Genomic DNA, 14,002 nt, shown 5'->3' with positions numbered 1-14,002 from the left:
GGTGAGCCTAGTCTTCCTGCGTGATTGGGCTGTGGGTGGAGTTTCACCGCTTGTCACAGCCCAGCATCTTGCATGCTCTCTCCTTCGCTGCAGAGCGCCACAAGCAGGAGCAATGCTGGGCTGTGACAAATGCTGAGTAGTGAACCACCCCTTTAACTATACTCTGCAAAACCCATGGTCAAGTTTGGCGATGTTTCTGGGAACTGAAAGGATGTTGTTATTTTTTTAATCCTGCTCAACCCTGAAAATTAAAATCTGATATAAATATCTTTGATCCTTTATACTTTCTCATTATATTTCCCTACAATTATAACATACTATTAGTCACAGTAAGTGGCTGAACAAAAAGTTTATTAGAGATGACACAACATTGAAAAAAAACCAGAATAGATACAGATGTTATTTTCATACTGGATACATTGTATGTTTGAAATCTGGTATTTAGCTGGTAAAATATATCTTTTCTCCAGGAAAAATTCTTCTAATATTTTGTAAACTAGAAAGAACCAATAACTGTGCATTTCTGTTGCTCTCATTTTCTCTCGGTACTATAAAGAAAATTTCACATCATTTACGAAGACGTATTGTTGAATGCTTGGGCAATGGATGCTAGTTGTGCTTCCCTGCATCAAACTAGCAAACACCACAATGCCAAAAGAAGTTCAAACAAAGCACTTGTCAATGATACTACAGATTTAAGAAACTACAGGACGACATACATGATACATAACTGCATTAGATATGTCTGTAAGTGACACAAAAAAAAATATGTTTTGCAGCAGTTCCTTGGTTTTAAGACATAAAACTGTGAGGGTATTGTTCATTCTGCTCTTTACGGTTACTAGTAAGATCTTCTGGAATGCAGCAATTCAAGACAATATAGACTCAGTGCACATAAGTTAGGGTGTGTATGCTGATATAGGGTACATCTTAGTCCCACGTAACAATTTACAGTATATTGAACATGTACTATGTTGAAGTGAAAGCTTTTTTGACTTCGATATGCACATAAGTCTTATATGGGTGAATGAGCTTTCTGGGTCACTCATAATCTTAAAAAAAGCATTATATCCAAGGTGAAATATCACAACCATAGTGTCCTTCAACAGCAGGGATCTAGAGACCCATGATGTTACACATTATTGAGGAACCATACATCGCTGATAAGAATTGAAGTGTACACAGATGACCATTAAAGTGCAATTATAAGATGGACGTCCAACAAATGCCGCTGTCCTGGGCACAGGGCTCGCTTGTCAATTTCTTCCAGCGTAATTTAATGTTGACCAAACCTGATCTTTCAGTTAAATAAAATAATGTTGAAATTTAGAGCAGATGAGATTTATGTTGTAAGAAGGATCTTAGGAAAGGTTCACCTAACCTTTATTCTGACAAAGCACAAACAAACCAGTGGTTGCATACAAGTGAACAACATCGACTTTTCTCCATTTACACATTAGTAGGTTATAACTGACATCTGGCTTTCATGCTGATTTTGTTTTGCTCTCATGTTTCACCAAGTTTTATCTGGGACAGGCACCAGTCTTTAACAGTTAACATTGTAGTCTCAAATGTATCTGTCTTCTCAGAAGGTCAATAAACCCAAATACGAAGCGTCCATCATTCTCATGACTCAAATTTATTACTCTAATTTACGAGTAAAGTTTTCTGGAAAGAGTCCCTTGTAAGTCGCCAGATCCTTGTATTGTTGCCAGTCCACTTCTCTAACACCAGTAAGCCAACCAGCCTCCTGAAAAATATAGAGTTCAATATTAAAAAGTGAAAGTTCCTATCAGATTTTAAAAGTATCCTACTGCTCAGAACCCTAGATATAAAGTTTGTCATGGCATAAATCATAATTATCAGCTTGTTTGGGGCCTTTCACCTTGTACACCCACTGATCAACTGTCATTACCTCGAGCAACTGCCAAATGTAAACATTGAATGGAGCAGAATAGCTCAGCTCCATTCAATGTTTAGCAGCTGCTGTCAGATGCTACAAATCAGCTCTTATTCTCCTAGTTGTCCAGGTTTATCATGAAAGTCTGTAGTTAATTTATGTAACTTGAGCGAGGCCATACACGTGTAGTTGGAATGTGACCAAGAGTATGCAAATCGCATACATGCGGAAACATGACTGCCTGTTCTTGCAGCATGCACTGCATGCAAAGGGAGGTTTCACAAGTTTGCAGTCGCATAGAATGGCTGTAGACTTACATGATAAACCTGGACAACCCCTTTAAATAGGATCTGATAAGAAGTACCTTGCTGCACCCCTACACCTTGAATGGAGCTCTACTCTTCCGCTTCGTTCAATGCTTACATCTTGTTGCCTCTGGAACTGAAAATAGGTGGTGTCAGCCCACACCAATCTGATATTGATGACCTATCCTAAAGAGGTTCCCAGACAACCCTTTATGTCCTGAGCTAGTTTGCATACCTTGCCTATAAGGTTTTTAGAGTGCAGTATATTTTAGAGCATTGCCAACACTAAGGTCCCAAATACAAGGTACAACTATACATAATTTTAAGATCCTGAAGAAGAGATGCATACAGGTTTCCATCCTAAAGGTGGAAACAGATGGTAAAGGATTTTGCACTCATGAAAGAATAAAGACATTTTGATAAACACTGGAGACTTTCTTGCTAAAATGGTTATATGAGATTAAAAAAAATGTAAAAACACACAGTCTGCAAATGGTGCTGACACATAAACACAATTAAACAAGGAAAGATTGGTGAAATCTCTGGTCTCTGAGACAGCAGGAGGGTGAGCAGTAATGCCATGGTGCAGTGACACCATGAAATGGAAAGTAGTGTGCTTGTTCTGGGCTAATGTGATGGATAATCTGTGAGGAAGAACTCCAGGACACATAAGTGGAGAACATGCGATTTATTCTACATGTTTCAAAGCTATCCAGTTTCTTCTTCAGGAAAACCACATTCTGCTTAGCTTTGAAACATGTAGAATAAACCGTATGTTCTCCACTCGTGTCTCCTGGAATTTGCAGGGCTCACAAGATTCTCTCCATTATTAACATATGAGCACTGACTCTCTGATAAAGATCATAATACTTAGCACAAAATATTATGCTATAAAATATTATATTAAGAAAAAGGAAAATTAAAATACTAAGGGGAGCAGCAGAAATAAAATAAGAGCACACACTAGACATTGTTTAACCTGGTGACAGGTCTCCTTGAAATGTGAGGTCGCATATTTTATTCCCATTGATATATTTTGCACATTATTGAACTTTATAAGAATGATAAATAAATTAGATTATGTATTGTGCATGTGCTAAAAGTTGGTGAGGTAATAGGCATCAGGATATCCAATGCACGAAACCACAGTCAAACAGATCTCATGCATGGAAGGTTTATGCTCACAGAGATTTCTGTGATGTACTGTGGATAATGTACTAGGAGTAGTGATGTACAAGATTTTCCAGAAAAATGCTCATGTAACCCATTGACTCACATTATACTCGGTACAGGTGTTGAGTCTGTCGAAGCGTCCAACTGCTCGTCATGAGTACTGTGCACCCAACCATAGTAGTACATGTTCATCACTAATTAGGAGCTTGAGCTTACATAGATGTGGGTGCCGTTTTTTTTAAGTCTATTGATAAAATTATATTTCAATTTTGTGAGCTCACCATCAATAAAATCTTCAAGTGGAAACTGGATAAACATATGGCTGGGAGGATTTAGGAAAACCTGTACTCGCAGGGGGTTGGACTTGATGGCCCTTGAGGGCCCTTCCAACTCTACTATGCTTTTTTTTACACTTTTCTCATTTTTTGGAAATGTTGAACTACTAGGCCTCTAAACCAGTTATACAATAATTATATTCTAATGACTCAGGTTTACTAACAGTAGAAATAAGCAACTTTGTTGGTTGATCAATTTTAAATTGGTGACATTATATTCTACAAAATAAGGAAGGAATTTACATGCTTTTAATTATCCCATTTTACAGAAAATATAAAGAATGATAAATCAATACTCAATTCTCTAGTTATAAGACACAGATTAAAGACTATGGTGTAAAGGAAGAAATGTTAAAATAATGTAAAACTTGCTAAGAAAATAAATACATTATTGAGTTTTTTTTTTACTTACATAAAGTTTGATCACTGTATTATTGAAAGATTATAAAAACATGTAATATAGTTTAACCCCAATTCATTTTTGTATTTACAAATTTTTTTGTCTAGTTTTTGATGGTTTTCGTTTGCACCAATTTGTCTGCAACTATGTAGAGGCATCAGTGTAGTGCCAAGACAGAAGTAAAACCCTGGCTGCCACAGTCATGACAGATCGGAGAGGAGAAAGTTTGGTAAGAGGGAGACGGATAGTTCAGACGAAAATGAACAAGAACTGCAGAAAGAGTTTTTGCAGTTTCAAATGGGAGATTTTAAAAGTCAGATTCAGGAGAGGTTTTTTAGATGTAGGTGATGTGAGTAGAGATGAGCAAACCGGTCGCGGTTCGGCTCGAGTTCGGTTCGCCGAACAGACGTCTCGTTCGAGTTCGGTTCGGCGAACGTTCGACGAACCGAACTTGAACCGCATAGGAAACAATGGCAGGCAATCACAAACACAAAAAAACACCTGGAAAACACCCTCAAAGGTGTCCAAAAGGTGACAAACAACTCACAACACAACACAAACACATGGGAAAGTGACAAGGACATATACTCATGTGAAAACAAAAGAGCAGGACAAGGAAAAAGAGAAGTAGACAGATATAGGCATGGCACGCCCTTCTAAAATCATGTAAAACACCGCAGGGTGACTCCAAGCGGAGTCTCCCTTTTTTCCAAAAATTAGGCCACACACACACACCCACCCCTTCAGTGGCAGCACTTGTGCCCCAGTTGTACACTTCACAGCTAGATTTGCATCAAGCACATTCAAAAATACGCCATACTTAACCGTTCCCAGGATGACACCGGGGTAGGTAGCAAAGTCTTTCCTGATCCCAGCGCTGTGCATCTTGGATCATTTTTAAAAACAATGTAAGCAAGGGTTACTCCAAGCGGAGTTTCCCTTTTTTCCAAAAATTGGGCCACACACACACCCACCCCTTCAGTGGCAGCACTTGTGCCCCAGTTGTACACTTCACAGCTAGATTTGCATCAAGCACATTAAAAAATACGCCATACTTAACCGTCCCCAGGATGACACCGGGGTAGGTAGCAAAGTCTTTCCTGATCCCAGCGCTGTGCATCTTGGCTCCTTTTTAAAAACAATGTAAGTAAGGGTTACTCCAAGCGGAGTCTCCCTTTTTTCCAAAAATTGGGCCAAACACACACCCACCCCTTCAGTGGCAGCACTTGTGCCCCAGTTGTACACTTCACAGCTAGATTTGCATCAAGCACATTCAAAAATACGCCATACTTAACCGTCCCCAGGATGACACCGGGGTAGGTAGCAAAGTCTTTCCTGATCCCAGCTCTGTGCATCTTGGATCATTTTTAAAAACACAGCAAGGGTTACTCCAATAAGAGTCTCCCTTTTTTCCAAAAATTGGGCCACACAGACACCCCATCAGTGGCAGCACTTGTGCCCTAGTTGTACACTTCACAGCTAGATTTGCATCAAGCACATTCAAAATACAAGCATTTACTCTCCCCAGCATGACACAGGGGTAGTAAATTCCTTGTGGATTCATGACTTGTTCATTTTGATGAACGTTAGTCTGTCCACATTGTCACTGGACAGACACGTGCGCTTATCTGTCAGCACACACCCAGCAGCACTGAAGACACGTTCAGAGACAACGCTGGCAGCTGGACACGACAAAATCTCCAAGGCGTAAGTGGAGAGCTCTGGCCATTTTTCAAGATTTGAAGCCCAAAATGAGCAAGGCTCCATTTGCAAAGTAATGGCATCGATGTTCATTTGGAGATACTCCTGTATCATCCTCTCCAGCTGTTGACTATGTGTCAGACTTGTTGTCTCTGGTGGCCTTGCAAAGGAGGGTCTAAAAAAATTATGAAAAGATTCAATACTGGTACTGGTACGGGTAGACTGTTGAAGATGATGAGACCGTCCCATGTTTGTCAAGTTACAACTGGGAGATTCACTCCCTGCACCTGCACGGTTGTTTGGTGGAAAAGCCGAGCTAAGATGGAGTAACAGCTTCTGCTGATACTCCTGCATACGTGCGTCCCTTTCTATGGCTGGAATTATGTCACAAAATTTGGACTTGTACCGGGGATCTAATAGTGTGGCAAGCCAGTAGTCATCATCACTTCTAATTCTGACAATACGAGGGTCATGTTGGAGGTAGTGCAGCAAGAAGGCACTCATGTGTCTTGCACAGCCATGCGGACCAAGTCCACGCTGTGTTTGTGGCATAGAGGTGCTAACCGTTCTTTCTTCCTCTGACATCTCCCCCCAACCTCTTTCAACTGAAATTTGACCAAGGTCTCCCTCATCCGCTGAGTCTTCCATGTCCATGGACAGTTCATCCTCCATTTCTTCATGTTCTCCTGCACCATCCTCAACATTTCGCCTGCTACCATGCGCCCTTGTTGATCCCTGTCCCCCATGGTCCCATGCCTGCCGCGTTGGTGATGATGAACGTCTGGACCTTGGTGATGTTGTTGTGTCTTGCGCATATGAATCCTCCTGTAGTTCCTCCCCTTCCTGTTGTCCCACCCCCTGACTCCAAATAGTGTTTAGCGTGTGCTCCAGCATGTAAATGACTGGAATTGTCATGCTGATAATGGCATTGTCAGCGCTAAACATATTCGTTGCCATGTCGAAACTGTGCAGAAGGGTGCATAGGTCCTTGATCTGAGACCACTCCATCAGGGTGATCTGCCCCACCTCTGCATCTCGTTGGCCCAGGCTATACGTCATGACGTATTGCACCAGGGCTCGGCGGTGCTACCACAGTCACTGTAACATGTGGAGAGTCGAATTCCAGCGTGACGCCACATCGCATTTCAGGCGATGAACCGGCAGGCCGAAAGACTTCTGGAGCGATGCAAGTCGCTCAGCAGCGGTGGTTGAACGGCGGAAGTGAGCAGACAGTTTTCGTGCCCTGTTCAGAAGGCCATCTAGGCGGGGATAGTGTGTTAAAAATTGCTGGACAACAAGGTTCAACACGTGAGCCATACAAGGCACGTGTGTCACCTTGCCCAGGCGAAGGTTTGCAGCATTGTCGCACACGGCCTTACCAGGCTGCAGGTTGAGTGGAGACAACCATTTATTAAACTCAGTCTCCAGAGCTCAAGTCGTGGGGACGGCAAGACTTCTGCAGCAGACCTTTCACCATCTATCACCATAGTTACCCAGTGCCCAGTCAGCGACATGTAACGTCCCTGTCCATGCTTACTGGTCCAAGTATCGGTGGTGAAATGCACCCGTTCACACACAGAGTTTCTCAAGGAAGCGGTGATGTTGTGTGCGACATGCTGGTGTAGCGCGGACACACCTTTCTTAGAGAAGTAGTGGCGACTGGGCATCTGGTACTGAGGCACAGCGACAGACATAAGGTCTCTAAAATGCTGTGTGTCCACCAGGCGGAAAGGCAGCATTTCGGTAGCCAAGAGCTTACAGAGGGATAAAGTCAACCTCTTAGCTTTGTCATGTGTCGCAGGAAATGGCCTTTCATTTGTCCACATCTGAGGGACAGAGATCTGGCTGCTGTGTGTAGACGGTGTTGAGTAGGGTGTCCCTGGAAAAATGCAGGTTTGTGAGGAAAGTGCAGGCGTAGACATGATGTTGCCTTCATCCAACGTTGGTGCTATCGATGTCTGAGAGAGCTGTACACACGCACTTGTTTCCCCTTCCAAACCAACTGACGACCTACCAAGCAAACTGCCTGTTGCGGTTACAGTGGTGGAAGTTGTGCGTGGAAAACCAGGTGTGACAGCTGTCCCCACAGTCCTAGAAGATGAAGAGTGCGCGGATGCACTGGAAGGGGCAGGCGGTGGATGGTTCGCTCCGCTAGGCCGCATTGCAGCACGGTGAGCTTCCCACTGGGACATATGATATTTATTCATGTGACGATTCATGGAAGAAGTTGTCAAACTGCTGAGGTTTTGCCCTCTACTAACAGAATCACGACAAATTTTACAGATCACATAATTTGGGCGATCTTTTTCTATGTCAAAAAAGGACCAGGCTAGGCAAGGCTTAGAGGGCATGCGACCTGCTGATCCACCCCGACTAGTGCTCAGAGGCACAGTAGTGGCCGAGGATGCAGTTGTAGACGTGCTACCAGTACTTCGACTCTGTCCAGGAAGGCACAAGGTAACTTCGTCGTCAGTTGCATCCTCCTCCACTGTCTCTGTTGACTCCTCGAGGGCCTGACTGTGGGTTGACAGTAGGTGGGATCTAGAACTTCCTCATCAATTGTTGTGTTTGCACTCCCCTCACCCTCAGACCAAGCCTCTTCTTGCCCTGATCGAATATTTAAGTTGTCATCCAAATCTGGTATCTGCGTCTCATCGTCATCAGTATGTTCCTCATTGTCTATTACAACAGGTGTTTCAGTTTGTGAATAAGGGTCAACATTATGCTCAGAAACTTGGTCATCACGGCCTGAATCTGAGTCACAAAGGTTCTGGGCATCACTGCAGACCATTTCCTGGTCTGTACTCACTGTAGCTTGGGAGCAGACCTCTGATTCCCAGGCTATAGTGTGACTGAACAGCTCTGCAGACTCAGCCATCTCAGTTCCACCATACTGTGCAGGGCGGATGGAGACTTCAGAGCTGGGAGAAAGCAAGTGTGATTGGGATGACAACTGAGGACTGGTGTTTTTGGATGCGGTAGTTGAGGTGGAGGAGAGGGCACTTGTTGGACCACTTGAGATCCATTCAAGCATTTTCTTTTTTTGGCCATCATCTACCTTTGTTCCAGTTGTTCGTGTCCGTAAAAAAGGGAGCACATCGGATTGTCCACGGTAAGTAGTAGACATCTTACTTTTGCTGGAAGATGGTCTATCTTCAGCAGATGTTAATGGAGCTTTGCCACCTTCCCCACGGACAAACCCTTTTTTTCCTTTTCCAACACGCCTCTTCCCCTTTCCACCAGCATCTGTCATTTTGCCACTCATTTTGATTGCGACAAGATTGTGCACTTAAAATGTGGTAGCAAAAATTGAGAGGTGGTGTAGATTGCAGCAGTGGTCTATCTTTATTAACAGCAGAATAAACAACAATAACTATCCCTGACAATGCAACTACGGCCCTTAAACTGGCAGCATAGTTTGCTAGTATAATGGCTTAGTAACAATGAGTTTGAGTGTGCAATGCAGTGGTGCTGCAAATAGCTTTGCACCAGTGGGACACTAATGGAAATCCAACAGCCACTTTTAGAATGCCACTAAGTTTACTCAGTGTTTGCTAGTATAATGGCTTAGTAACAATGAGTTTGAGTGTGCAATGCAGAGGTGCTGCACATAGGTTTGCACCAGTGGGACACTAATGGAAGTCCAACAGCCACTTTTAGGATGCCACTAAGTTTACTCAGTGTTTGCTAGTATAATGACTTAGTAACAATGAGTTTGAGTGTGCAATGCAGAGGTGCTGCACATAGGTTTGCACCAGTGGGACACTAATGGAAGTCCAACAGCCACTTTTAGGATGCCACTAAGTTTACTCAGTGTTTGCTAGTATAATGGCTTAGTAACAATGAGTTTGAGTGTGCAATGCAGAGGTGCTGCACATAGGTTTGCACCAGTGGGACACTAATGGAAGTCCAACAGCCACTTTTAGGATGCCACTAAGTTTACTCAGTGTTTGCTAGTATAATGGCTTAGTAACAATGAGTTTGAGTGTGCAATGCAGAGGTGCTGCACATAGGTTTGCACCAGTGGGACACTAATGGAAGTCCAACAGCCACTTTTAGGATGCCACTAAGTTTACTCAGTGTTTGCTAGTATAATGGCTTAGTAACAATGAGTTTGAGTGTGCAATGCAGAGGTGCTGCACATAGGTTTGCACCAGTGGGACACTAATGGAAGTCCAACAGCCACTTTTAGGATGCCACTAAGTTTACTCAGTGTTTGCTAGTATAATGGCTTAGTAACAATGAGTTTGAGTGTGCAAAGGGCAGGAGGGTACAGTGGAAGGGTTGTGGGTCTGGGTAGAGGAAAGGAAGCCTCCCTTTCTATCCGTCCTAATGGGGAAATGCAGCGAGGAAATCCCTGACCTTAGCTACACAGACACTGTCATCTTGTGTAGCTGTTAAAATCTGTTTTCACCGACCTGACTGTCAGCTATGGCTCTGACCCTGCCGGTATTAGCCCTTACAAGGACTAATAGAAACTTCTATCCCTATTCTGTATAGTGCTGTGTATAGAGCGTACACAGCAGTATCGGAGACAGGAGCTACGCCAGCGGTGACTGACACCAAGACACAGAAGGCAGATAATGGCGTGCTGGAGGAAAATGTCCGTTTTTATAATGCATGGACATGTGACATGGACATCCTATCACACATGCCGTTGCTTCTCTGGCTAAAAGTCCACTTAGCTGTGTGTGTGTCTGGGATTGGCCGACATGCTGGCCCGCCCCACTACACGCACGCGTTTAGGGAAGGAAGACAAGGAAAAAAAAAAAAATGGCGATCGCCATTATCCAAACAGCAGTGATCTGAATGCGCTGTTCCCGCACACTATACGCTGAAATTTCATAATAGTGTGAGTCACAGAGTGACTTACACTATTATAGCGGAAAGCCAGCTAATAATTAGCTTGTCTTTTTGCTGCTAGAACTGTTCTCGAACGTATCTAGAACTATCGAGCTTTAGCAAAAAGCTCGAGTTCTAGTTCGATCTAGAACAGCCCCCAAAATCACTCGAGCCGCGAAATGAAGAACCGAGAACCGAGAACCGCGCTCAACTCTAGATGTGAGTAACTGATTGCATATAAGTAGTAAAGGAAAGTTCTGTGTCAAATATGACCCCAAGGCTGCTTCGGAGTTATGGTTGAACTATCCAAGGCAACTGCAACATCGGGTATAGGTAGGTTAGTAGAGGGAGAAAACTCAAGAACAGTTTAGGGGAGATTCAGTTTTAGATAGAGGGAGGACATGATGTTAGAGACAACAGACAGACAAAAGGGGGCTTTACACGATAGCGATATCGGTACCGATATCGCTAGCGTGCGTACCCGCTCCTATCGTTTGTGCGAAACGGGCATATCGCTGCCCGTCGCGCACAAAATTGCGCACCCCAGTCACACGGCTTACCTGCCCTGCGACGTCACTCTGGCCGGCGATCTGCCTCCTTTCTAAGGGGGCTGGTCGTGCGGCGTCACAGCGACGTCACACGGCAGGCGTCCAATAGAAGCGGAGGGGCGGAGATGAGCGGGACGTAACATCCCGCCCACCTCCTTCCTTCCTCATTGCCGATGAAGTCAGGTAAGGAGATGTTTGTCGCTCCTGCGGTGTGACACGTAGCGATGTGTGCTGCAGCAGGAACGAGGAACAACATCGCTATTGAGAGGTAAATGATTTTTTGTTTTAGGACAACCTCTCTGCGGCAAACGATTTTGTCCGCTTTTGCGATCGTTTTAGATCGCACATAAGTGTCACACGCTGCGATATCGTTAATGACGCCGGATGTGTGTCACTAACGACGTGACCACGACGATAAAACATTAACGATATCGTAGCGTGTAAAGCCCCCTAAATTCTTGTACTTTCTATTAAGGTGGGGGTGATGTGAGAGAAGAGAAGGAGGCATAGGACTGAACCTTAATCGTAACTATGATCATATATACGAAACATAAATATGCAAACATACCAAGAAGTGGCTCATGCAAATTCGTAGAGGTACAAAATAGCTTCTATATCATTAATCAATTTCAGTGGAAAAAAAAGTGTGAAAAGATCTAACATAATAATGAGTATTAATAGCTTTAGGCTGCACTTCAGCACAAAATTGCAAATCGCAGCAGTAATATAGCAATTACATCTGTGTAATTTCCAAAGGGTCAATGAGATCCTCAAGATCCTTTGGAAAGTACATATTCTTATGGACACTTTGGACATTTATAACTCTTATTCACGCCTGACTTACAGACATCCAGGAGCAGATCTTTTATTATATTCTCCCTTCCATGGTGAATTTTATGTATTATGTAATTAGCAGTATTATAGCCACAAGTACATTACTTTCTGTTAGCTCTTGCTTTCATTATTATTTATTTTTGTTTTCTGTTCACTTTTCTTCACAATAGTGTTATTACATATTATATACTGGCTCGTATGGCACAGGACCACCGGTGTATATCATTTGTTCTATCATACTGCTGTCCATCCTGCATGATTCAATAGAATTAACTCTTGTTACATTGCTGCAGGGCTGCCATCAGGGCATGACAACAATAAATGGTGTATGGGGCCCGGTGAAGGGCGGAGCCCTGCCAGGGCCTGGGTGATTCCTTAGATTTATTAAGCCCCAGGCCCCTCTCTTCCCCGAGCCTCAGTCACAACAGCAACACAGAGGCCCAGCAGTGTCGCTTCGGCCACTATACATGGCTAATTTGCATGCAAAGGGGTGGCACATGCAAATTAGCCATGTGCTGAAGGCAAGAGGGTCGGTGGGACAGAGCAGGGTGCTGGCACATCATCCCACAGCTCAGCATGCAGCTGAGTGATGAGGTCATCACTGTGCGACCTCATCACACTGCTGCAGGTAACAGAGCTGCAGAGGTAGCGAGGACGTGGCAGCCGGCGAGGACAAGTAAGTGCTCTTTGAGCTGAAGACAGCGGGAGCGAGAGATGGCCGGGGGTGGTGGGGGCCTGCCGACCCCAGCCCATGCCTTACTTCAGCTGGATGCGTGTTGGAGGGTGCACATCCAGCTGAAATGCATCATGGCTCAGAAAGAATAACCCATGGCGTGGGAACCGGGGAGGGTAAAATGTTTTTTGTTTTTTTTGTGGCTGACAAATATGCCAGCAGTGGCCCAGGAATGAAACATGTATACTAGGAGGGGGATATATATACTAGGAGTGGCCCAGTATGGGACATATATACCAAGATGGGGACAAGTAAACTAAGATGGGAACATACAGTATATTCCACGAGGGAGACATATATATCAAGAAGGGGACAGAAACCATGATGGGGACATATATAGCAGAATGTGCCGAGGAGTGGGATATACAGTGCCTGCAAGTAGTCTTCAACCCCCTGCAGATTTAGCAGGTTTGATAAGATGCAAATAAGTTAGAGCCTGCAAACTTCAAACAAGACCAGGATTTATTAACAGATGCATAAATCTTACAAACCAACAAGTTATGTTGCTCAGTTAAATTTTAATAAATTTTCAACATAAAAGTGTGGGTCAATTATTATTCAACCCCTAGGTTTAATATTTTGTGGAATAACCCTTGTTTGCAATTACAGCTAATAATCGTCTTTTATAAGACCTGATCAGGCCGGCACAGGTCTCTGGAGTTATCTTGGCCCACTCCTCCATGCAGATCTTCTCCAGGTTATCTAGGTTCTTTGATTGCCTCATGTGGACTTTAATCTTGAGCTCCTTCCACAAGTTTTCAATTGGGTTAAGGTCAGGAGACTGACTAGGCCACTGCAACACCTTGATTTTTTCCCTCTTGAACCAGGCCTTGGTTTTCTTGGCTGTGTGCTTTGGGTCACTGTCTTGTTGGAAGATGAAATGACGACCCATCTTAAGATCCTTGATGGAGGAGCGGAGGTTCTTGGCCAAAATCTCCAGGTAGGCCGTGCTATCCATCTTCCCATGGATGCGGACCAGATGGCCAGGCCCCTTGGCTGAGAAACAGCCCCACAGCATGATGCTGCCACCACCATGCTTGACTGTAGGGATGGTATTCTTGGGGTCGTATTCAGTGCCATCCAGTCTCCAAACGTCACGTGTGTGGTTGGCACCAAAGATCTCGATCTTGGTCTCATCAGACCAGAGCACCTTGAACCAGTCTGTCTCAGAGTCCTCCAAGTGATCATGAGCAAACTGTAGACGAGCCTTGACATGACGCTTTGAAAGTAA

At 44.0% G+C, this 14,002-nt stretch overlaps 1 protein-coding gene across 6 annotated transcripts in view; it reads right to left on the bottom strand.

Moving 5' to 3' along the window:
• Positions 1 to 330: 330 nt before the first annotated feature.
• The window catches only part of AMPH (amphiphysin), a 360,005-nt gene continuing 346,333 nt past the window's right edge, over positions 331 to 14,002 (bottom strand). For all 6 annotated transcript variants that reach the window (XM_075315119.1, XM_075315120.1, XM_075315115.1 and 3 more), the window contains one exon: positions 331 to 1,750. In XM_075315119.1, the coding sequence (XP_075171234.1) occupies positions 1,643 to 1,750 (108 nt within the window). In that variant the 3' untranslated portion in view covers positions 331 to 1,642. The remainder of the gene's footprint in view (positions 1,751 to 14,002) is intronic.

The sequence above is a fragment of the Anomaloglossus baeobatrachus genome, chromosome 6 (genome assembly GCF_048569485.1).
Source record: "Anomaloglossus baeobatrachus isolate aAnoBae1 chromosome 6, aAnoBae1.hap1, whole genome shotgun sequence".
Classification (NCBI taxonomy): Eukaryota; Metazoa; Chordata; class Amphibia; order Anura; family Aromobatidae; genus Anomaloglossus; species Anomaloglossus baeobatrachus.
Note: the sequence above shows the minus strand (reverse complement) of the source record. Positions and strands in the feature narration are given on the sequence as shown.